The following is a 25308-nucleotide window of genomic DNA, read 5'->3' as shown; positions in this document are numbered from 1 at the left end:
AAAAAAAAAAAAAGTTTTTGGTCAAGGCCTCTGCCTCCTCAATCCCCATTATCTCATCCCACCAGCCCATTCTTCAGACAAGGAAAACTGAGGCTACCTTCTGCAGCCAGGCCCAGAATCCCACTTACCCCTCCTCCCCCATTCAGGCTTCTGGGGCCCTTCTGTTGGATTTTGCTGGCCCTACTCAAGGGCCCTCAGTCCACAGTGACTCCCTGATCCTAGCCAGCAGGCCAGTGAGTTAGAACCTCATGCTCCACTCAAGCTGGATGATTTTTTTTTTTTTGAGATGGAGTTTCGCTCCTTTTTTTTTTTCCTTTTTTTTTTTTGAGACAGAGTCTCACTCTGTCGCCCAGGCTGGAGTGCTGTGGCACCATCTCGGCTGCAAGCTCCGCCTCCCGGGTTCATGCCATTCTCCTGTCTCAGCCTCCTGAGTAGCTGGGACTATGGGTGCCCACCACCACCATGCCTGGCTAATGTTTTGTATTTTTAGTAGAGACAGGGTTTCACCGTGTTAGCTGGGATGGTCTCGATCTCCTGACCTTGTGATCTGCCCGCCTCAGCCTCTCAAAGTGCTGGGATTACAGGCATGACCCACCAAGCCCGGCCCGGAGTTTTGCTCCTTTTGCCCAGGCTGGAGAGCAGTGGAACAGTCTTGGCTCACTGCAACCTCTGCATCCTGGGTTCAAGCAATTATTCTACCTCACCCTCCAGAGTAGCTTGGATTACAGGCACCCGCCACCATGCCCAGCTAATTTCTTTTTGTAATTTTAGAGACGGGGATCTCACCATGTTGGCCAGGCTGGTCTCGAACCCCTGACCTCAGGTGATTTGCCAGCCTCGGCCTCCCAAAGTGCTGGGATTACAGGTGTGAGTCATCATATCCAGCCATCAAGCTGGACAATTTTAAGGTCTGTTGCTTTCCTGATGTAGGGTAGAGGTTGGGACAGGGAAAAGGGCTAGAAACCTGACTCCAGCTCCCCGCCCAGGGCTGAACTCTCCAGCATCCTGATCACTTCTCATTCAACCTTGTTTGTACTCCCCCTGTGATGGCGGGCTCATTACCTCACAAGAGAATATTCTAAGCCAACCCCTACTCACTCTCACCAAGGAAGATTTCCCATTTGAACCCCAGCTCCCAGATACTTAAAGGCCTTCTGTGGACCACATTCTCAAGGTCCCCTGGCCATCTGCTTGCTTATTCCAGTTTTTCTCCTCCCCTACCTCCCTCCCCCATCGTGAAATGTCCCCTCCCACTCTCCAGGATGAGCAAGGTGATGTCCTCTGAGACTGAGTAGCCAGCAACTTAACGCCAAGGGCCACCAATGATCAAATCCGTGGGAGTTGATCTGAGGAGTTACGTATTAGGGCTAAGAAACAGTAAACACTCAGTAAATAGTGGCTATTATTATTACCATCATCATTATTACCCTCAAGTTGCTCCGGGAGAACTCCTATTCAACCTCCAAAAACCCATGTGGTTTCACCCATCTTGCAGAGATTGAGCTCAAAATCAGAGAACTGTGATTTTGTGATTATTTGATGAGTTCCCAAACTGGAGTCCTTAGAGTAGCTGGGCCATCCCTGAGGTCTCTCAGCATCCAGCTCAGTTCTTTTTCTGCCTGATCAGTTCCTGGGCATGGGTCTCAGGCCCGACCAGTCCGGCTGAGGAGTGTGCAGACGCAGGCAGTGTCAATTCGAATCCATCGCCAGCCCACACGGCCCTGGGCATCAGCGGTCAATGCCCGTACATAGGACTGCTTGGCCTTGCACTCAGACACCCAGTGCCTTCGATCCACACCCCGGCAGCCCCCTCCACCTGCCCCCGGGCCACCTTCCTCAGTGTTATCAGCCTTGCAGCGGGTTTCAAAGAAGTACTGTCGGAGGGGACTGCCGCCAGCTGCAGGCACCTCACCCAGCACCTCCACCTCGCGCCCACGCAAGTCCACAGCGGTCCGGCGGTCTGTCACCCAGCCGCTGACTGCATCGCACACGGCCAGTTCACCCCGACGACTCGCTGGTGCAGTTTCGCTCACCCCACGCCGGCTGCGGTTGACCGGGGTGCCTGCTGACTCTCGAAAGGCCCCAGCCTCCAGCAGGAAGAGCAGAGGTGGCCCAGCAGGGGCACCCCTAGACAGGACCACTCGGGGGGACAGAAGGTCCCACTCAGGGGCCAGAAAAGGAGGCAATGTTGAGGGTGGGGGTTGGGACTCAATTGGCACACTGGGGAGGAGGAAAAGGAGGAGGATGGGGAGGGAGCACGAGGGGAGGAGGAGCATCTCTTGGAGCACCTGGAGACAGACAGCAGGAGGCTGGGATTAGAGAAGGGGGTGAAAACTTCAGTGGGGACAGAAGTTGGGAACCCCAGGGGAGACTTGCCTGACAGGATTGTGGGGAAGCCCTTGTTCTAGAAGTTTGGGGGACCCTATATCTAGGACTTTCGTAATGTCCAACTTGTAGATTAATAATAAATATTCAACTACTACAGGCCAGCACCGTGGCTCACACCTCTAATCCCAGCACTTTGGGAGGTTGAGGTGGGTGGATCACTTGAGGTCAGGAGTTCGAGAGCAGCCTGGCCAACATGGTGAAAACCTGTCTCTACTAAAAATACCAAAAGTAGCTGGGCATGGTGCTGCGCGCCTGTAATCCCAGCTACACGGGAGGCTGAGGCAGGAGAATCACTTGAACCTGAGAGGCAGAGGTTGCAGTTAGCCGAGAGCGCACCACTGCCCTGCCACCTGGGTGACAGAGTGAGACTCTGTCCCAAAAATAAAAATAAGGCCAGGCAAGGTGGCTCATGCCTGTAATCCCAGCGCTTTGGGAGGCTGAGGCGGGCAGATCATGAGGTCAGGAGATCGAGACCATCCTGGCTAACACGTTGAAACCCCGTCTCTACTAAAAATACAAAAAAAAATTAGCCAGGAGTGGTGGCGGGTGCCTGTAGTCCCAGATACTTGGGAGGCTGAGGCAGGAGAGTGGCGTGAACCCGGGAGGCGGAGCTTGCAGTGAGCTGAGATCCGGCCACTGCACTCCAGCCTGGGCGAAGGAGCGAGACTCCGTCTCAAAAAGAAAAAAAAAAAAGAAAGAAAAAAACCACAATAATAATAATAATAATAATAATGGTCAGGCGTGATTGCTCAGGCCTGTAATCCCAGCACTTTGGGAGGCTGAGGCGGGTAGATCTCAAGGTCAGAAGATCGAGACCATCCTGGCTCACATGATGAAACCCCATCTCTACTAAAAATACAAAGAACTGGCTGGGTGCAGTACCGGGCCCCTGTAATACCAGCTACTTGGGAAGCTGAGGCAGGAGAATGGCGTGAATCTAGGAGGCGAAGCTTGCAGTGAGCCGTGATTGCACCACTGCACTCCAGCCTGGGCGATAGAGTGAGACTCCGTCTCAAAAAAAAAAAAAAAAAAAAGAAAAAAAATAATAAAATAAATTCAACTACTATTACTTAATAGCAACAAATGTTGAAATACAGGCTCAGAGAAGTTAATGATTTGTGTCTGGTCACACAGCCAGCAAATGGCAGAGATAGGACTTAAACTCTGGGCAACTGCATTCTGCCATCCTTCCTGTACAACTCTGAGGAACCGAGAGTCTTGAATCTTGAAGGATGTTCAAAACAATTTTTTTTTTTTTTTTTTTTTTTTGAGACAGGGTCTCACTCTGTTGGCCGGGCTGGAGTGCAGTGGCTCAATCACAGCTTACAGCAATGTCTGCCTCCTGGGTTCAAGGGATTCTCCTCCTGCCTCAGCCTTTTGAGTAGGTGGGATTAAAAGTGCCTGCCACAGTTTTTCAGCTAATTTTTGTATTTTTAGTAGAGATGGGGTTTCACCATGTTGGTCAGAGTGGTCTTGAACGCCCAACCTCAAGTGATACTCCTACTCTGGCCTCCCCAAGTGCTGGGATTACAGGCATGAGCCATGGTACTTGGTCCCAAACAAATTGTTTTTTTTTTTTTTTTTTTTAGACAGAGTCTCACTCTGTCACCCAGGCTGGAGTGCAGTGGCGCGATCTCGGCTCACTGCAAGCTCCGCCTCCCAGGTTCACACCATTCTCCTGCCTCAGCCTCCCGAGTAGCTGGGACTACAGATGCCCGCCACCACGCCCGGCTAATTTTTTGTGTATTTTTTTTAGTAGAGACGGGGTTTCACCATGTTAGCCAGGATGGTCTCGATCTCCTGACCTCGTGATCCTCCCGCCTCGGCCTCCCAAAGTGCTGGGATTACAGGCTTGAGCCACCGCGCCCGGCCACAAATTGTTTTAAGACCAGGTCTCGCTATATATATTTCCCCGCTGCACTTGAACTCCTGGGCTCAAGCAATCCTCCTGCTGTGGCTCCTGAGTAGCTGGGACTACAGACTCAAGCCACCATGCCTAGCCACATTCCACAATTTGGAGAAAGGCCACAACCTGGAATCCTAGGGAGACCCCAGTTCACCTCAAAACTGCCACTAAGGAGGTGAAACGCTGCCCCTCTGAGACAGGCTTCAGTTTTCCCATGTGTGAAATTGACCTGGCGCTGGGAGAGGCTGGTGGAGGCTTGGATGTTGCAGTTTCTCTACAACATTCTGGAAGCCTGTGGTTCTGGGAAAGGGTGGCGTAGAGAAGACTGGGAAACAGTCAGTGGTTACCAGACCTGTCAGCACGTCCTCCACCTTGGAGCTCTGGGGCTGGGAGTCCCCAGGCTTCGGGGGGCCCCTGTGGAGGACACAGGTGGCCCCCTCCTTCCTGACATCTCAGGAGAGGGAGGGGGCAACCACCTAGGGGAAGAAAGGAATAGATAGGTTATAGAGGCAGGTGGGGAAGGGGTCAAATCCCTGAACACGCCCTCCCCAGAGTTCCTCTTGAAGTTCAGGGTACCCAAGAGTCAAGGCCCCGCCCCCTTTCCAGAGGCCCCTTTTCTACTCAGGTGATGGCTCCTAGCTGGGATGGGAAGCAGATGGAGGGAGGGGAGGGGAGAAGAGCGGAAGGGAGAGGCAGTGGATGAAGCAGGCTGGAAGAGATTACATCCCCCTCGGCCCATTCATCTCCCAGATGGGGCGGAACTGACCTGGACACCTGGGTCCCCGAGGGCCCACACTCAAGAAGCCCTGGTTCCCCAAGCTGCTTCCTGGAATGTTCCCTCCTCACAGGACAGGCCAGGGCCCGCCCAAGACTTCTGCACATACCTGGAGTGACTGCCTGCCCTGGCTCCTCCGTACAGGAAAGGGGAAGGGTGGAGAGTGAAAGGAGCCCAGGCTGACCCAACCAGGACTGCCTTCTCCCTCAGACACCAGGGCCTCCACCTTCAGACCCAGGAGTTCAGATCCCCAGCGCCCTCCTCCCTCAGACCCAGGAGGAATCCAGGCCTCCAGCACCCTTCTCCCTCAGACCCAGGAGGAGTCCAGGACCAGGCCCCCAGCACCCTTCTCCCTCAGACCTAGCAGTCCAGGCCCCCAGCGCCCTCCTCCTTCAGACCCAGGAGTCCATGCCCCCAGCGTCCTTCTCCCTCAGACCCAGGAATCCAGGCTCTCAGCGCCCTCCTCTCTCAGACCCAGGAGTTCTGGAATTCAGGCTCCTCCTTCTCGGGTACTAAGAAATGCAGACTCCGGGTTACTCATCCTCCAGATTTGGGTGGGGGGTCTGGACTCCTGAGACCCCTCAGGGGAAACCGGCTGTGTATCTGGGACACTTCCCTCCTGCCTCAGTTTCCTCAGCCAAGCCCCGCCCCCGTCGGCCCCGCCCCCGTCCCTCCCCACCCGAGGGCAGGGCGACCAGGACGCCGGAATCCCGGGGTAGGAGGCGCGGAGCTCTTACCTGGGGCGCCCTCTTCGGCTCCCCCAGCTGCCCTCGGCCCAGCAGCAGCTCCTCCTCCTGCTCGCTGGCTGCAGGGACGCTCGCTGGCCAGCCGGCTGCTCGCTGCTCACTCTCGGCAGGGCCTGGGTCGGGGGCGGGGGCGGGGCGGCGCCGGACGGCAGAGGAGGGGCCGGGGGATCCTGCCTTGCACAGGCGTGCCGGGACCTTGGAAGCCAGGCCTCGCTCGTTCAACCCGGCCGCCTTGGTCACAGGAGTCCCAGTCTCCAGCTGCCTCCTTTAGACCTAGTAGTCCAGGCCCCCAGCCCTTTCTCCCTCAGACCCAGGAGTCCAGGCCCCCAGCACCTCCTCCCTCAGACCCAGGAGTCCAGGCATCCAGCCCCTCCTCCCTCAGACTCAGGACTTGCGACCCCAGCCACTTCTCCCCCGAGCCCCAGGCGCCTGAGTACTAAGCCCACAGTTCCCCCCACCACCTCCCAACCCCGCCCCGTCTCAGACTCAGGAGTCCAGCCCCCAGCCTCCTCCTCCATTAGCCCCAGGAGTCTGGGCCTGAGATTCCTTTGCCGTCTTTTGCCAATTGCGTGTCAATCCCGGGGCAGATTCCCACTCTCTGCTCTCCTCCCCACTTCCCAGGAGCTCCACGCCAGACATTAACCAGCTGGGCTTGGGCAGTGATAAGGCCCCAGGCCCCGGGAGACAGTGGATGTGGGGGCTCCCGCATACTCCTCTCCCCTGGAATTTCCTGGATGGGGACCGGGGAGAGGGTCTTGTCCTGAGCTCAGATAAGAGACATGCAAGGTATCGTAGGACCCAGAGATAGACAGATGTGTCTTAAGAACAATCACCTCCTTCCAGAAATGGTGCCCGATGACAGATGAAGGCATGGAAAAGTGGGGAGAGACCAAAAGAAAGAGGGGGATCAAGACTAGAGAGAGTGGGGGAGGGCAGAAGCCCAGAGAGAAGACAGAGGCCCAGAGAGACTGACGGCAGACCCTCCAGAGAAGGGGACAGAGCCCCTGAGAGACCCTCAGAAAGACAGGGATGGGATCGGAGCTAGAGTGTCTCGGGACAGTCATGAGGGCAGCCGGGCTCCTCACCCCACCACACCTCCACCCTGAGACTCTGCCTCCCTCTGCCTGTGCTATTTTCAGAAGGAAAATTGACACCTGCCTCAGGGGTCATCCCACACCCCCTCAGCCTAAATATAGCATGGCAAGGTGGCAGGAGGGTGTCCCCGGTTAGGGTGTTTCCTGCTCCTCACAGTTATTTATTGGCGGGGGGAAGGGCCACTTCCCAGGCTTTGGGTGTGTGTTCGGGTCACCTCTCTGGCTTCTCCACACTTCCCTGTTCCTAAACACCCAATACATCCTGCCCCATAGCAGGAGCACTCTAGACTCTAGCTTCTAGTCCTGGAGGGGATAGTAGGGATGAGGTTTCCAAACAGCGTGACTGAGAAACAGTCTCTGTCCTCTCCCTGTCTGGATCTCTGTCCTCCTGTCTCTGGATTTCTGTCTCCCTCCAACTCTGGGTCTGTCCTTCTCTCTCTGGGTCTCTGTCCCCCTCTCTCTGGGTGTCTGTCCCCCTCTCTCTGGGTCTCTGTCCCCCTCTCTCTCTGAGTCTCTGTCCCCCTCTCTCTCTGGGTCTCTGTCCCCCTCTCTCTCTGGGTCTCTGTGTCCCTCTCTCTGGGTCTCTGTGTCCCTCTCTCTCTGGGTCTCTGTCCCCCTCTCTCTCTGGGTCTCTGTCCCCCTCTCTCTGGGTCTCTGTCCCCCTCTCTCTCTGAGTCTCTGTCCCCCTCTCTCTCTGGGTCTCTGTCCCCCTCTCTCTCTGAGTCTCTGTCCCCCCCCTCTCTCTGGGTCTCTGTCCCCCTCTCTCTCTCTGGGTCTCTGTCCCCCTCTCTCTCTGAGTCTCTGTCCCCCTCTCTCTCTGAGTCTCTGTCCCCCTCTCTGGGTCTCTGTCCCCCTCTCTCTCTGAGTCTCTGTCCCCCTCTCTCTCTGGGTCTCTGTCCCCCTCTCTCTCTGGGTCTCTGTCTCCCCCGCTCTGGGTCTCTGTCCCCCTATCTCTCTGGGTCTCTGTCCCTCTCTTTCTCTGGGTCTCTGTCCCCCTTCTCTGTGGTCTCTGTTCCCCCCCAGGTGCCTGTTCCCCCCCCTTTCTGGGTCCCAGTTTTCTTCTCTGGATATCTGTCTACCCTCACTGGGTCACAGTCTCCTTCTCTCTGAGTCTGTTGCATCCTTTCTCTTGGGGTCACTATCTGCTTCTCTTTCCCATTGTGGGGGTCTCTGTCCCCACTCCTGGCCATCTGCCCTCTTCCCCCTCGCCCTTGGATTTCTCTCTTTTGCTCTGGGCCCCTCCTCCCTCCTGGCCTCAGTTTGTCTCTGCATCTCCTCTTTAGGTCTCTGTGCTGGAGTCTGACTTGTCTCTTGTCACTGTGAGGTCCGTCTCCATTCTATCCCTAAATGTGGCTTTCTCTCCATTTCAGAGACAAGTGACTACCTAAAGCTTCTATTAATTTCAACCATTATCAAACTCTTCCCACCATCTGTACCTTCGTCTCTTTAGCTGTATGAAAAGGTGCTCAGATGAAACCAGGGGTTTCCACACTGAATTCCTGAGCTGCATTTCGAGTTGCCAAGAGGAGGTGTGTTCTCCTCCAACCAGTTCCCTTCCCATGCTTCCCACTGGTGTCTCTAAGGAAGATTTATTTGACCCAAAAAAGGGGTGGGTATGGCTAAAAATAACAACAACAGTCTGTAAACCACTGGATAGGTTTTAATAAATTAATCCAAGTAAAGTACTTTGATACCAAAGGAAGCCCTATATGTGTTAGTGATTTTAGCCTTCCTTCTCCTCTAAATGCCCTTTGAGTTCTGAAAGACTTCTGAAAATGTTCGGCCTTGTGACCTTGGGTAACCTCCGCCGCTCTGAGCCTCAGTTTCCCTGTCTGTAAGAAATGAGGCTATGGAACTCAGGAGGACCTGTGTGTCCCAGCAGGCTGACGGGGACATGTGAAGCAGACAGACAGCCTGCCTAGCCCCTGGGGACAAGCTGCGAGACCTTGGGAAGCCACTCCCCTGCTCTGAGACTCAGGTTTCTCCCCTGGAAAACAGAGGGAGGCCCCCAGCCTGTCTGACAGCCTTCCTGAGCTGCGGGGAGGGTAGGCGACAGGCCTGGTTCAGGATCGCTCTGTGATTCTATGGAATAGACTGTACGTCACTCTTGGGTTCAGGGGCACCAACTTTTTCTACCTTTTTCTTTTTCTTTTTTCTTTTTTTTTGAGACGGAGTCTCGCTCTGTTGCCCAGGCTGGAGTGCAGTGGTGCGACCTCGGCTCACTGCAAGCTCCGCCTCCCGGGTTCACGCGTTCTCCTGCCTCAGCCTCCTGAGTAGCTGGGACTAAAGGCATCCGCCACCACACCCGGCTAATTTTTTTGTATTTTTAGTAGAGACGGGGTTTCACCATGTTAGCCAGGATGGTCTCCATCTCCTGACCTCGTGATCTGCCCACCTCGGGCTCCCAAAGTGCTGGGATTACAGGCATAAGCCACGCACCCGGCCTTTTCTGCCTTTTTCTATTGTGGTTCTCTTTCCCTGAGACTCTGTTGTTCTGTCTCTAACTCTGGGTGCCTGACACTGCCCCCTGGGTCTCTGTCCCCCCACTCTTTTTGTTTGTTGAGACAGGGGCTCCCTCTGTCACCCAGGCTGGAGTGCAGCGATGCAATGATGGCTCAATGCAGCCTCTACCTCTCAGGGTCAAGGGATCCTTCTGCCTCAGCTTCCTGAGTAGCTGGGATCACAGGCATGTGCCACCACAGCGAATTTTTGTATTTTTTGTAGAGATGGGGTCTCACCATGTTGCCCAGGCTGGTCTTCAACTTCTGGCCTCAGTCAATCCCCCTTCCTTGGCCTCCCAGAGTGCTGAGATTACAGGTGCGGGCCACTTCGCCCAGCTTCTATCCCCTGCTCTTGGTCTCTGTCACCTCCTCACTCTGGATTTCTGTTCCCCTTTTCTGCATCTCTGCCAGACCCCACCCTCCAGGTCTTTGTCTTCCTCTCCCTGAGTCTCTATGTCTCTCCCTTTGGGTCTCTGTCTCTCTGGGTTTCCATCTCTTCCTTTTTCTGGGTCTCTTTCCCCATCCTTTTGGCTCTGTCCCTCTATCATGTCTGGACAGAGTACAGTTTTCTCCCCCTCTACCCCTTCCCTTGTGGCTCTGACCTCCATGTCTGAGCATAAAACTGTAGGGGAGATTGGGGGTGAACAGCACAATAAAGTGGATGTGGGGTAAAGAGGAGGAGCATCCACCTTTTCCTAGTTCACCCCAATCACCTCTGGATGAACACCCAATACCATGGATACAGAATCCAGTCCCCCTACAGTGAGCTGGGGAGCCAGCTCAGCACATCTCCCAGAGCCCTCGCCACCGCATTTGCTCCCTGATACACGATGCTTCCTCATTGCTATTACCTTTGGGTCCTGGTGCTACCACTAAACGCAAAACAGCCCGATGTGGCCCTATGGAACTCACTCACACAGTCCAACTCAACCCAACTTCCTGTAGGACTCACATAGTGACACAACTCAATGGAACTCAACTCAACATGGCCCTATGAGACTCAAACAGTGGCATGACCCAACTGAACTGGCCTTACAAGGCTCATATGGTTGTACAATTCAACACAACTCAACTCGCTGTGGCCGTGAAAAATGTCCAGCCACACACCTCTACACAATTCAGCCCAGCAGAATTCTACAAGATTAATTTGGTCATACATACTTAGCCCAGTGTTACCTAGAAAGCTCAAATTCTACCACTTGACTCTTTACATTTCTACATGACTCACAAGTTCACAGAACTTAAAATAACATGGTCCTGGAAGAATCACAAAGCTACACAATTTCCGCCATGTCTCAATGAAACTGAACACCACACACAATCATTCTCAACCATGCCATAGGGGACCATCTAACTTGACCCAACATGGCCCTAGGGGACCCATCAAACCACAGAATCCTACATAATGCAGCTAGACAACACTCACCCAGACTCACAACCCAACGAAACCCAACACTGACTAGGAAACTCACAAAATGATATGACCAAACCTATCTCAACACTACCCCAAAAGGCTCCATGAGCTTTGCACAACTCAGTGTAATATGAACCAATTGAGTCTTCATTAACGCAACACAACCCATTGCCATCCGCTGCTGCTTCGGGAGATACCCACAGGAGCTACCAAACCACACAACCCAAGACCCAACAAGACTCAGTGTTTCCCCACTCGTTACCACTTAACCTAGCTCTTCCTAAACCCAATCCCCTCCCCCCAGCCTTGCCCTCCACCCTGCCCTCCCTCCCTCCCTCCAGGGAGGTGTGAGGTCCTGCAGACCTCAACTGTCCCTCACACTTCGGTGACCAGATGTTTCCCTGGGGGTGCCCAGAGTGGAGGTGGTAGCTCAGGTACCTCCCCATCCACCAACCCCCCATTGGCCTTGCCCTCCAGTGGGCCACAAGGCTGCGTGTCCACATGGCTGAACATCCCAGCCTCTTCGCCCTCTGTCTCCCGGTGATAAAAGTAGCTGAAATTGGAGACAATGACGGGCACAGGCAGGGAAATGGTCAGCACGCCAGCAATGGCACACAGAGAGCCCACTATCTTGCCACCTACAGTGACAGGTGCCATGTCTCCATAGCCAACTGTAGTCATGGTGACCACCGCCCACCAGAAGGACTCAGGGATGCTAGTGAAATGGGAGTCCACCCGGTCGACTTCGGCAAAGTAGACCGCGCTGGAAAAGAGGACCACACCGATGAAGAGGAAAAAGATGAGGAGGCCCAGCTCACGCATGGAGGCCCGAAGCGTCTGGCCCAAGATTTGCAGGCCCTTTGAGTGCCGGGACAGCTTGAAGATGCGGAAGACACGCACCAATCGGATGACTCTCAGGATGGCCAGTGACATGGCCTGTTGGCCCACCCCTCGCTGCCGGGCCAGCTCGGTGCCCAGTGCCACAAAGTAGGGCAGGATAGCCACAAAATCGATGAGGTTCATCACGTTCTTGAAGAAGATCGCCTTGCTTGGACAGGCCAGGAGGCGTACTAGCAGCTCAAAGGAGAACCAACAAATACACAGCGTCTCCACTACGAAGAACGGGTCATTGAAGGGCAGGCGGGGTGGATTTCCAGGCACTTGGCTGGAGCCATTCAGCCGAGCGGGGAACTGTAGGGAGGAAAGTGTTCAGGGAGGGTCAGGCTGGGGCTGGGACACGGGGACAGCCTTAATCATCATTTAAATACCCAGCTCCTCTTTACACATTGGTCAGTAGCCGCTGCACCAAGGCCCTCGGTGACCTGGTTGTCCCAGACTTCCTCCCAGGATCCCATGAATCATCCCTGGGCCATTGACTTTCGGTTTCCTGACCTGGTGGGTGGCTGGAGAGGTGGTTCCTGCCCCTTCATGCGTGGGAACTCATGTTTGAGTAGGGTGCAACCTCTTCTTTCCGAAAGTCCCGCCTCCACTGTTGAGTTTCTAGATGCGGAGGGTCCCTGCCCTGGCCCCACCACCTTGTGCCTAGCTTTTCCTTGCCCTCCCCTGTCCCAGCCCAGACTATAATGCGGCCAGGCGCGGTGGCTCACGTCTGTAATCCCAGCACTTTGGGAAGCTGAGGCGGGCGGATCACGAGGTCAGGAGATAGAGACCATCCTGGCCCACATGGTGAAACCCAATCTCTACTAAAAATACAAAAATTAGCCGGGCGTGGTGGCCTGCACCTGTAATCCCAGCTACTTGGGAGGCTAAGGCAGGAGAATCGCTTGAACCCGGGAGGCGGAGTTTGCAGTGAGCCAAGATAGCGTCATTGCACTCCAGCCTGGGCGACAGAGCAAAACTCTGTCTCACAGAAAAAAAGAAAGAAAGAAAGACCTCTGCAAGCTGAGCTCTAGGCCCCTCCTCTGGCCCCTAAGCCTGGCTTTCTTTCCATAGATTCTTCCTACTCTTACCCCTCGGGCTCCAGCACCCTCAGCTGGCGTTATTCAGGGCCTGGCTTTCATCACCCCCAGCACATCCTTCCCAGCCGCACAGACCCCGGAGTTTTCAGGCTCTCCTGGGGCCCCTCAGCTCTGATTTTTATGGTTCCTGTCCTCCTACCCCTTGCACCAAGCGCCCTGCCCTCTGCTCACCGGGTTTCTCACTGACCTCAACCCCACCTTCTGATGGGGCAGGTCCTCCGACTCGGATCCTCAGGCCCCGCCTCCCGTCCACCCTGTCTTTGGCTGGCCCACCCCTCGTAGCCCCTGGCCCCGCCTTATTATTGGCCAGGTCCCCTCTGGACCCCGCCCCTCTCCTCCCAAACCCCGCCCATCTCCACCCACGCCCCGCCTCTCACCGGGCCGGCTGCGGCTACGGCAGCAAGTCCCGGGCCGTCGCGGTCGTCGCGGAAGTCAGGCAGCGTCTCGAGGCAGAAGACGACGATGGAGACGAGGATGACCAGCACCGAGACTACGGCGAGCACGCGCGCGGCTTGCGAGCTCTCGGGAAACTCGAAGAGCAGCCACAGCTGGCGCGCGAAGGCGCGGCGGGGCAGGGGGCGCTCAGGCGGCACCGGGCAGCCCTCGTCCTCGCGCAGGCGCGCCAGGGCCGCCGCGCCCAGCCCGTAGAAGGCCACCTCCTCCAGGAAGACGTCGAGCGGCACGTGCGCCGGCCGCCGCAGCCGCCCGCCCGACTGGTAGTAGTAGAGCACGGCGTCGAAGCTGGGCCGGTGCCGGTCGAAGAAGTACTCGCGGCGTGCGTCGTCGTAGAAACGGCCGCGGCGCGCGGGGTCCCCTAGCAGAGTGTCCGGGAAGCGGCCCAGCGTGCGCGCCCGCGTCTCGAAGCGCAGCCCCGCCACGTTGAGCACCAGCCGCTCGCAGCAGCCGCACGGCGGCGGGCACCGCGGCTCCATGGCGCGCGCAGCCCCAGCGACCCGCGAACGGACGTGTGGCCCCGATGCCCGGCCCCGGTGCGGCCCCGCCTCGGCCAACGCCGCCGCCCCAGCCCCAGCCCCAGCCCGGTGTCCGGTGTCCGCGCGTAAAAATAGCCCGGCAGGGCGGCCAGGGCGCGGGGGAGGGGGCACTGTGACCCCGGCGGAGCGGAGGGCGACAGGGCGACCGCGCGCCCTCTGCCGGGACGCCCGACCTGCCCCGCCGCCGCCGCCGCCAGCGCCTGCTCTGCGCCTTTGCCGTCCCGGGGTCCCCTTTCCCTCTGTCCCTCTGCCGCCAGGATCGTGTCCTGCGTCTCTCCAAGTTTCCATGTGCGTGTGTCTCGTCAGAATCTGAGCCTTCGGTTGCAGCGGCCTCTTTTCTTTTTTCTTTCTTTCTTTTATTTTATTTTATTTTTGAGACAGTTTCCCTCTGTCGCCCAGGCTGGAGTGCAGTGGCAGGATCTCGGCTCACTGCAACAACTTCTGCATCCCGGGCTCAAGCGATTCTAGTGCCCCAGCACTAATAGCTGGAATTACAGGTGCCACCAAGTCCAGCTAATTTTTTTTTCTTTTTTTTTTTTTGGTAGAGACGGGGTTTCGCCATGTTGGCTAGGCAGTTCTGGTACTCCCGACCTCAAGTGATATTTCCGCCTTGGCCACCCAAGGTGCTGGGGTTACAGGCGTGACCCACCGCGCCCGGCCTGGAGTTGCCTTTTTGCGCCTCTGTCTCTCTCTTGTGTTTCTGTATCCAGCTGTCCCCTGTGGGTCTCTGTCTCTGTTGGGATGTATCTCTGAGTATCTCCATGAGTCATTTATTTCTGAGATTCGTCGTTCTGGGGGCCTCTGTATGGGTCCGTCTGCCAGCCTCTACGTCTTGATCTCCGTTTTTATTTTGACTCTTGGTCTGTCTCCGTTTATCTCTTGTCTCTCTTGGTCTCTTTGTCTCTCCTCTCTAGGTCTCTTTTTGCTCATTATCTCTTAGCCCTCCATGCCTCTGCCTCAGGCTTCCTCTCCCCCTCCCCTTTGGGTCTCCCCTTAGCGTCTCTAGAGGACTTAGAGTCTAGGGAGTCATTATCTCTGAATGTCTCCCTGACCATCACCCCATGTGGGTCCTGCCACAGTCCTGGTGGCTGTCCCGTGCTAGGGTCACTCTGGCAGCTGCAAACCACTGAGCAGTGCACGCACGCCCCATTCTCTCCCCAGAGTTCGCCCTAGAGTCTCCACCTGGCTTCTTCGCGAGACTCTGAGATCCAGCAGGGCCTGAGCTGTGGCTATGACTCTCGCAAAAGGAGGCTGGGCTTGCCAGGAACGGTGGGGGTTGAGGGTGTGGGCCGGGGAGATGCCACAGGGTCATTCTCAGGAACTGAAGGGCGTAGAGACAAGACGGTGGCCTTCTAGGCACTGGTGTCCGGTGACACTGCATAAAAATAGCCCCATCGGATGGGCTTGGGGGAAGTGGAGGGGATTGATCACGGAGACTCCCAGGAAAGAAGTTCCGGTCGCCCTCTGCTGGGGGTGTGGAGCGAGGCGCTAAGGGGTTAGAACACCCTGCTAATCCTGGCGCTCTTTATCTGTCTTCTTTCCTTCTATTCCTGCTTCCTTCCTCCCTTCCTCCCTTCTCTTTCTTTTCTTTTCTTTTCTTTCTTTTTTCTTTCTCTTGAGACAGTTTCACTCTTGTTGTCCAGGCTGGAGTGCAGTGGTGTGTTCTCAGCTCACTGCAACCTCCGCCTGTGGATTTCAAGCGATTCTCCTGTCTCAGCCTCCTGAGGAGGTGGGATTCCAGGCACCCGTCACCATGCCCACCTAATTTTTGTATTTTTAGTAGAGACAGGGTTTCACCATGTTGGCTAGGCTGGTCTCAAACTCCTGACCTCGTGAGCTGCCTGCCTTGGCCTCCCAAAGTACTGGGATTACAGGTGTGAGCCACCGCTCCCAGCCCTTTCTTTTTCTTTTTCTTTTCTTTTTTTTTTTTTTTTTGAGACAGAGTCTTGCACAGTTGCCCAGGCTAGAGTGCAGTGGCACGATCTTGGCTCACTGCAACCTCCGCCTCCTGAATTCAAGTAATTCTGCTGCCTCAGCCTCCGGAGTAGCTGGGATTACAGGCGTCTGCCACCACACGAGGCTAAATGTTGTATTTTTAGTAGAGACGAGGTTTTGCCATGATGGCCAGGCTGGTCTCAAACTCCTGATCTCAGGTGATCTGCCCACCTCAGCCTCCCAAAGTGCTGGGATTACAGGCGTGAGCCACCGCGCCCCACGCTCTTCTTTCTTTTTCTTTCTTTTCTTTTCTTCCTTTTTCTGTCCTTTTTTTTTTTTTTTTTTTTTTTTTTTTTGAGATGGGGTCTCACTCTGTCACCCAGGCTGGAGTCTAGTGGCACTGCTCACTGCAGCCTCAACTTTCTGGGCTCAAATGATCTCCTGCTTTTTTTTTTTTTTTTTTTTTTGAGCCAGGGTTTCTCTCTTGTTGCCCAGGCTGGAGTGCCATGGTGCAATCTTGGCTCACCGCAACCTCCGCCTCCCAGGTTCAAGTGATTCTCCTGCCTCAGCCTCTCAAGTAGCTGGGATTACAGGCATGTGCCACCATGCTCAGCTAATTTTGTATTTTTAGTACAGATGGGATTTCTCCATGTTGATCAGTCTGGTCCGAACTATTGACCTCAGGTGATCTGCCTGCCTTGGCCTCCCAAAGTGCTGGGATTACAGGCGTGAGCCACCATGCATGGCTATTTTTTGTAATTTTTGTAGAAGCAGGGTCTTGCTATGTTGCCCAGGCTGGTCTTCTACTCCTGAGCTCAAGCAATCCACCATACTAGACCTCTCCAAGTGCTAGGATTACAGGTATAAGCCACCGCACCCACCCTTTTTGGGGTGCTGTGTCCCCTGGACTTCTGTATCCCTCTCTCTGGGTCTCCATCTTCCCTCTGTCTGAGTCTGTTCATTTATTTCATGGTCTTTGGCCTTCTCTATTTCTCTTTGTCCCCCAACTTTCTGGTCTCTGTCTCCTCTTTTCTCCCATTCTCTTTTTTTCTTGTTTGTTTGTTTTAGCTTTTGTTTTGAGTCAGAGTCTTGCTCTTGTTGCCCAGGCTGGAATGCAGCGGCACAATCTCGGCTCACTGCAACCTCCCCCTCCCGGGTTCAAGTGATTCTCCTGCCTCAGCCTCCTGAGTAGCTGGAATTACAGCCGTGCACCACCACACCAGCTAATTTTTTTTTTTTTTTTTTTTTTTTGAGATGGGGTCTCGCTCTGTCACCCAGGCTGGAGTGCAGTGGTATGATCTTGGCTCACAGCAACCTTCGCCTCCTGGGTTCAAGTGATTCTCCTGCCTCAGCCTCCCGAGTAGCTGGGATTACAGGTGTGTGCAACCACACCAGGCTAATTTTTTGTATTTTTAGTAGAGATGGGGTTTCACCATGTTGGCCAGGCTGGTCTCAAACTCCCAACCTCATGATCCGCCCACCTTGGCGTCCCAAAGTGCTGGGATTACAAGCGTGAACCACCGCGCCCAACCTAATTTTTGTATTTTTAGTAGAGATGAGGTTTCATCATGTTGGCCAGGCTGGTCTCGAACTCCTAACTTTAAGGGATCCACCTGATATGGCCTCTGAAAGTGCTGAGATTACAGACGTGAGCCACTGCACCCAGCCAAGGTGCCATTTTTTGCTCAATAAGTTAGAACAAAATTTAACAGGTGGGTCAGGCACTGGGCTCACTCCTGTAATCCCAGCACTTTGAGAGGCCTAGGTGGCTGGATTGCCTGAGGTCAGGAGTTCAAGACAAGTCTAGTCAACATGGTGAAACCCCTTTTCTACTAAAAATACAAAAATTAGCTGGGTAGGTGGCTCGCACCTGTAATCCCAACTACTCTGGAGACTGAGGAGGGAGAATCACCTGAACCTGGGAGGCGGAGGTTGCAGTGAGCTGAGATGGCACCACTGTACTCCAGCCTGGGTGACAGAATGAGACTCTGTCTCAAAAACAAAACAAAAAGCCAGGTGTGGTTGTGCACCCCAGTAATCCAGCTACTTGGGAGGCTGAGGTGGAAGGATCATTTAAGCCAAGGAAGTCAAGGCTACAGTGAGCTATGATCACACCACTGTGCTCTAGCCTAGGTGACAAAGGAAGACCCTGTCTCAAAAAAATAAAAAATTAAAAATTAAGGCTGATGAGTTAGGGAGATTATTTTGGATCAGTTGGGTAGGCACACTAATCATAAAGGTCTTTAAAATAGGGATGTGGCTGGGCACTGTGGCTCACGCCTGTAATCCCAGCACTTTGGGAGGCTGAGGCGGGTGGATCACCTGAGGCCAGGAGTTCAAGACCAGCCTGGCCAACATGGCAAAACCCCATCTCTACTAAAAATAATAAAAATTAGCTGGGCATGGTGGCGGTCGCCTGTAATCCCAGTGACTGGGGAGGCTGAGGCAGGAGAATTGCTTGCACCCAGGCAGTGGAGGCCTCAGTGAGCCAAGACTGAGCCACCACACTCCAGCCTGGGCAACAGAGTGAGATTCTGTCTCAAAAAATAAAAAAATAAATAAGAGGAATGCAGGAAGGTCTGATTCATGGAAGATGTGAGGATGGACATAGAGGTCAGAGAAGAGAGGATGCCAATGGTGCTGGCTTTGAAGTTTGAAGATGGAGGAACAGCCATGAGCCAAGGAATGGGGGTGGCTTCCTGAAGCTAGAAAAGGCAAGGAAACAGACTCTCCCCTAGAGCCTCCAGAAGAAACACAGCCCTGCCACCCCATTTTAGACGTCTAACCTCTAGAACTGCATTCTTTTTTTTTTTTTTTTTTTTTTGAGACGGAGTCTCGCTCTGTCACCCAGGCTGGAGTGCAGTGGCGCAATCTTGGCTCACTGCAACCTCCACCTCCCAGGTTCAAACAATTCTCCTGCCTCACCCTCCCAAGTATCTGGGACTACAGGCGCGTGCCACCATGCCCGGTTAAATTTTTTTTGTATTTTAGGTGGAGATGGGGTTTCACTGTATTATCCAGGCTGGTCTCGATTTCCTGACCTTGTGATCTACCCGACTTGGCCTCCCAAAGTCCTGAGATTACAGGCATGAGCCACCGTGCCCAGTCGAGTTTTGGTCTCTCTACGTTGGCCAGGCTGGTCTTGAACTCCTGACCTGAGGTAATCCACCCACCTCAGCCTTCCAAAGTGCTGGGATTACAAGTGTGAAGCTATTGTGCTGGGCCCATTTTGTTTCATTTTCACTTTGAACTATTTTTAGCCTTACAGAAGAATTACAAATATTGTACAGACATTTAAAAAATATCTATCACCCAGGTTCCCCAAATGTTAAAACGTTGCATTGCTTTGGCAACGTTTGTTAATGTTCAGACATTGGACGGAGCAGTGGCTCATGCCTGTAATCCTTGCACTTTGGGAGGCTGGGGGGCACGGATCACCTGAGGTCAGGAGTTTGAGACCCAGCCTGGCCAACATGGTGAAACCCTGTCTCTACTAGAAGTACAAAAATTAGTCGGGCATGGTGGCGGGCCCCTGTAGTCCCAGCTACTCCAGAGGCTGAGGCAGGAGAATCGCTTGAACCTGGGAGGTGGAGGTTGCGGTGAGCCAAGATCGTGCCACTGCACTCCAGCCTGGGCGAGAGAGCGAGACTCTGTCTCAGAAAAACAAAAAACAAAAAAACAAGACGTCGAGGTGGCAGAATACTTTTGACAAAATGACAGAGTTCATTCAGGTTTTCTGTGTTTCCACTAATGTCTTTTTCCCCTGCCAGGCTGCAGTCTGGGTTACTATGTTGCATTTGGTTGTCATACCTGCTTAGTCTTCTGCAATCTGTGATAGTTTGTTACTCTTTCCTTGTCTTTCATGATCTGGAAACTGAAAGAATACTAGTCAGTTGTTTTGTAGACTGTCTCTCAATGTGTGTTCCTCTGATCTGTTATCTTGATTGGTTTGAGGTTATATTTTTTGTGGGTTGGGGGTAGAGAGAATGCCCCAGAGAGGCATTACTCTTGTCATTATATCATACTGGGGGCATATGACGTCCATATGCCGTATCACTGGTGATGGTAACATTTTTTTTCTTGAGACAAGGTCTCACTCTGTTGCCCAGGCTGGAATGCAGTGGCTATTGCAGCTCACTGCAGCCTTGACCTCCCAGGCTCAAGCAGATCCTCCCACTTCAGCCTCCCAAGTAGCTGGGACTACAGACCTGAGTCACCACACCCAGATAATTTAAATTTATCTTTTTCTTTTCTTTTCTTTTTTCTTTTTTTTTTTTTTTTTACGTAGTTTGACTCTTGTCGCCCAGGCTGGAGTGCAATGGCACGATCTCGGCTCACTGAAACCTCTGCCTCCTGGGTTCAAGCGATTCTCCTGCCTCAGCCTCCCAAGTAGTTGGGATTACAGGCACCCACCACCATGCCCAGCTAATTTTTTGTGTTTTTAGTACAGATGGGGTTTCACCATATTGACCAGGCTGGTCCTGAACTCCTGGCCTCAAATGATCTGCCTGCCTCTGACTCCCAAAGTGCTGGGATTACAAGCATGAGCCACCGCACCTGGCCCATATCTTTTCTTTATACATTGCCCTGTCTCAGGTATTCCTTTTTAGCAATGCGAAATGGACTCACACAGAAAATTAGCAGAGGGGGGCATTGCTATAAAGATACCTGAGGATGGCCGGGCGCGGTGGCTCAAGCCTGTAATCCCAGCACTTTGGGAGGCTGAGGTGGGCGGATCACGAGGTCAGGAGATTGAGACCATCCTGGCTAACACAGTGAAACCCCATCTCTACTAAAAAATTACAAAAAACTAGCCGGGCGAGGTGGCGGGCGCCTATAGTCCCAGCTACTCGGGAGGCTGAGGCAGGGGAATGGCGTGAACCCGGGAGGCGGAGCTTGCAGTGAGCTGAGATCCGGCCACTGCACTCCAGCCTGGGCTACAGAGACTCCGTCTCAAAAAAAAAAAAAAAAAAAAAAGATACCTGAAGATGTGGAAGCAGCTTTAGAATGGGTTAGTGGACAGAGGTTAGAAGAGTTTGGAGGGGCCATAAGAGCATAACAATATCAGGGAAAATTTGGAACTTCTTAGAGACTGGTTAAATGGTTGTGACCAAAATTCTGATGGAAATGTGGAGAGTGAAGTTCAGGCTGATGAGGCCTCAGGTGGAAATGAGGAATTGTTGGGAACTGGAGTAAAAGTCACTTGTGCTGCAATCTAGCAAAGAGCCTGGTGCATTGTTTCCATGCTCCAGGGATTTGTGGAAGGTTAAGAATGGTGCTTTGGGAGGCCGAGGAGGGCAGATCACGAGGTCAGGAGATCAAGACCATCCAGGCCAACATGGTGAAACCCTGTCTCTACCAAAAATACAAAAGTTAGCTGGGCGTGGTGGCACGTGTTTGTAATCCCAGCTACTGAGGAGGCTGAGGCAGGAGAATCACTTGGAACTGTGAGGCGGAGATTGCAGTGAGCCGAGATCGTGCCATTCTCCAGCCTGGTGACAGAACTAGATTCCGTCTCAAAAAAAAAAAAAAAAAAAAAAAGGATGACCTACGGTCTCTAAGCATCACAGTGTTCAAGTAGTGATGTGGCTGCTTCTAACAGCCTGTGAGCAGACACAGGAGTAAAGACACAACTTAAAGTTGGAATTTATAATTAAAAGTACACCGGGCACGGTGGCTCACACCTGTAATCCTAGCACTTGGGGAGGCTGAGGCAGGCGAATCACGAGGTCAGGAGATTGAGACCATCCTGGCTAACACAGTGAAACCCTGTCTCTACTAAAAATACAAAAAATTAGCCAGGTGTGGTGGCAGGTGCCTGTAGTCCCAGCTGCTCGGGAAGCTGAGGCGAGAGAATGGCATGAACCTGGGAGGCGGAGCTTGCAGTGAGCTGAGATCACGCCACTGCACTCCAGCCTGGGCAGCAGAGGGAGACTCTGTCTCAAAAAAAAAAAAAACAGAAAAAGGAATTTGTAATTAAAAGGGTGCCAGGCATGGTGGCTCAGCTGGACGTGGTGGCTCACACCTGGCTAAGCCAGGTGGATCACGTGAGGTCAAGAGTTCAAGATCAGCCTGGCCAACATGGTGAAACTCCATCTCTACTAAAAATACAAAAATTAGCTGGGCATGGTAGTGGGTGCCTGTAATCCCAGCTACTTGGGAGGCTGAGGCAGGAGCATTGCTTGAACCTGGGAGGCGGAGGTTGCAGTGAGCTAGTGAGCTGAGATTGCACCACTGTACTCCAGCCTGGGTGACGGAGTGAAACTCTGCTTCCAAAGAAAAAAAAGGGCCAGGCACGGTGGCTCACACCTATAATCTCAGTACTTTGGGAGGCCGAGGCAGGTGGATCACGAGGTCAGGAGATCAAGAGCATCCTGGCTAACATGGTGAAACCCCGTCTCTACTAAAAGTACAAAAGATTAGCCAGGCGTGGTGGCGGGCGCCTGTAGTCCCAGCTTCTTGGGAGGCTGAGGCAGGAGAATGGCGTGACCCCGGGAGGCGGAGCTTGCAGTGAGCCAAGATCGCACCACTGCACTCCAGCCTGGGCGGCAGAGCGAGACTCCGTCATAAATAAATAAAGGGAGGCAGCCAGGCTCTGTGTCACGTGTCTGTACTCCCAGCTACTTGGAGGCTGAGGCAGGAGGATTGTTTGAGCCCAGGAGTTCTGGGCTGTAGTGTGTTATGCTGATTGGGTGTCCATACTAAGTTTGGCTTCAATATGGTGACCTCCCAGGCATGGGAGATTACCAGGTTGCCTAGCAGGGGGTGAACTGACCTAGGCTGGAAGTGGAGTAGGTCAAAACTCCTGTGTTGATCAGGAGTGGGATCATGCCTGTGAATAGCCACTGCCCACGAGCCTGAGTGACACAGTGAGATCCTGTCTCTGAAAAATCAATCAGTAAATAGGAAACACAGCATAAAAGTTTGGAAAAGTCACAACCTGGCAATGTGGTAGAGAAGAGAAGAGCATTTTTTAGGAGAGAAATACAAGCAGGCTGTATTGTCTTGCTAGAGAGGTTTGCATGACTAAAAGAAAGCCAAGTGCTAACAGCCAAAACAATGGGAAAAAGGCCCTGAAGGCATTTCAGGAGTCTTCAAATCAGAGGCTCTGAGGCATATGAGGAAAGAGTGGTTTCTTGGGCCAGATCCAGGGTCCTGTCTCCTGTTCAGCCTGGAGACACTGCTTCCCTGCATCCCTACTGCTCCATCTCCAGCCATGACTCACAGGGCCCCATGTATAGCTTGGGCCACCACTCCAGAGGGTGAAAGCCATAAAATTTGGCAGCTTTCATGTGGGATTAAGCCTGTAGGTGCACAGAATGCAAGAGTGAAGGAAGCTTAGCAGCTCCCACCTAGATTTCAGAGGATGTGTAGGAAAGCCTGACTGTCCAGGCAGAAGTTGGCTGCACGGTTGGAGTCCCTACAGAGAGCTTCTACTAGGATATTGCTGGGGGGAAAGGTGGGGTTGGAGGCCCAACATAGAGTCCCCACCAGGGCACTGACTAGTGGAGCTGTGAGAAGGGGACCCCTGCCCTCTAGACTGCAGAGTGATAGATCTGCCAGCAGATTGTACCCTGAGCCTACAACAGCTGCAGGCACTAAACTCCAATCTGTGTGAGGAGACATTGGGGCTGGACTCTGCTACCCAAGACTTTGGGAGCCCACTCCTTGCACCAGTGTGCCCTGGATGCAGGACATGGAATCAGGGATTATTTTGGAGCTGTATTTTTTTTTTTTTTTTTGAGACAGTCTTGCTCTGTCGCCCAGACTAGAGTACAGTGGTGCAATCTTGGCTCACTGCAAACTCTGCCTCCTGGGTTCAAGCGATTCTTCTGCCTCAGCCTCCTGAGTAGCAGGGATTACAGGCACCCACCACCATGCCCAGCTAATTTTTGTATTTTCAGTAGAGACGGGGTTTCACCATCTTGGCCAGGCTGGTCTTGAATTCCTGACCTCGTGATCCACCTACCTTGGCCTCCCAAAGTGCTGGAATTACAGGTGTGAGCCACTGCGCACAGCCAAAGTTTTAAAGTTTAATGTCTCCTCTGCTGTGTTTCAGACCTCTGTTTTGGGGTGTTTTTTTTTTGTTTTTTTTTTTTTTTGAGACAGTCTTGCTCTGTCACCCAGGCTGGAGTGCAGTGGCCCGATCTCCGCTCACTGCACGCTCTGCCACCTCCCGGGTTCACGCCATTCTCCTGCCTCAGCCTCCCGAGAAGCTGGGACTACAGGTGCCCGCCACCACGCTTGGCTAATTTTTTTGTATTTTTAGTAGAGACGGGGTTTCACCATGTTAACCAGGATGGTCTCGATCTCCTGACCTTGTGATCCGCCCGCCTCGGCCTCCCAAAGTGCTGGGATTACAGGCATGAGCCACTGCGCCTGGCCAGACTTCTGTTAAGCCTATTATCCCTTTCCTTTGGCAGATTTCTCCCTTTTATTTTATTTTTATATATATATATATATATATATATATATATATATATATATATATATTTATTGTTGTCGTTTTGTTTTTTTTGAGGCAAAGTCTCACTCTGTTGCCAGGCTGGAGTATAGTGGTGCGATCTTGGCTCACCGCAACCTCTGCTTCCCAGGTTCAAGTGATTCTCCTGCCTCAGCCTCCCAAGTAGCTGGGACAACAGGCACAGGCCACCATGCCCAGCTAATTTTTGTAGTTTTAGTAGAGATGGGTTTTCACCATGTTGGCCAGGATGGTCTCAATCTCCTGACCTCATGATCTGCCTGCCTTGGCCTCCCAAAGTGGTGGGATTACAGGTGTGAGGCACTGTGCCCAGTCATCATTATTATTTTTTGAGATAGAGTCTTGCTCTGTCCAGGCTGGAGTGCAGTGACACAGTCTCAGCTCACTGCAACCTCCACCTCCCAGGTTCAAGCAATTCTCCTGCCTTAGCCTTCGAAGTAGCTGGGATTACAGGTGCATGCCACCATGTCCAGCTAATTTCTGTATTTTTAGTAGAGAAGGGGTTTCGCCATGTTGCCCAGGCTAGTCTTGAACTCCTGATCTCAGGGATCCTCCTACCATGGCCTCCCAAAGTGCTGGGATTACAGGTGTGAGCCACCACACCCAGCCTATTTTATTTGTTTTTTTGAGACACATTCTCACTCTGTTGCCCAGGCTGGAGTACAGTGGCACAATCTCTGCCTCCTGGGTTCAAGCAATTCTCCTGCCTCAGCTTCCCAAGTAGCTAGAATTACAGGTGTGTGCCACCAGTCTCAGCTAATTTTTGTATTTTTAGTAGAGATGGGATTTCACCATGTTGGCCAGGCTGGTCTCGAACTCCTCAAGTGATCCACCCACCTTGGCCTCCCAAAGTGCTGGGATTACAGGTGTGAGCCACTGCACTTGGCCTTTTTATTGAAACATAAAATTAGTCAACTGAATTTTGCAGTAATTTCTGTAGTTATTAAACAGGCTATTGAATCCATCCACAAGGGGTTAAGATACTTAACAACAGGGCTCCAAATAACATAAGTGCCAGCTCTCTGATCTCATGGCTAAGAACCTGAGATTTCTGCCATCTGGTCCTCGCTCAGGACCTTTGCACTTAAACTGTTAA

General features: G+C 53.2%; 2 protein-coding genes across 2 annotated transcripts; both read right to left on the bottom strand.

Moving 5' to 3' along the window:
* Positions 1-1315: 1315 nt before the first annotated feature.
* Positions 1316-5680, bottom strand: NTF4 (neurotrophin 4). Its single transcript, XM_007997492.3, has 2 exons — positions 4647-5680; positions 1316-2288 (listed from the first exon to the last, which is right to left on the bottom strand). Exon 2 carries the CDS (start codon positions 2274-2276, stop codon positions 1644-1646), a length of 633 nt encoding a protein of 210 aa, XP_007995683.2. The 5' UTR covers positions 2277-2288; positions 4647-5680; the 3' UTR covers positions 1316-1643.
* A 2871-nt stretch (positions 5681-8551) lies between these two features.
* Positions 8552-13750, bottom strand: KCNA7 (potassium voltage-gated channel subfamily A member 7). Its single transcript, XM_007997503.3, has 2 exons — positions 13181-13750; positions 8552-12015 (listed from the first exon to the last, which is right to left on the bottom strand). Exons 1-2 carry the CDS (start codon positions 13733-13735, stop codon positions 11200-11202), a joined length of 1371 nt encoding a protein of 456 aa, XP_007995694.2. The 5' UTR covers positions 13736-13750; the 3' UTR covers positions 8552-11199.
* Between the last annotated feature and the right edge of the window lie 11558 nt (positions 13751-25308).

The sequence above is a fragment of the Chlorocebus sabaeus genome, chromosome 6 (assembly GCF_047675955.1).
Source record: "Chlorocebus sabaeus isolate Y175 chromosome 6, mChlSab1.0.hap1, whole genome shotgun sequence".
NCBI classification, from domain to species: Eukaryota; Metazoa; Chordata; class Mammalia; order Primates; family Cercopithecidae; genus Chlorocebus; species Chlorocebus sabaeus.
This window is presented reverse-complemented; position numbering and strand designations above follow the sequence as displayed.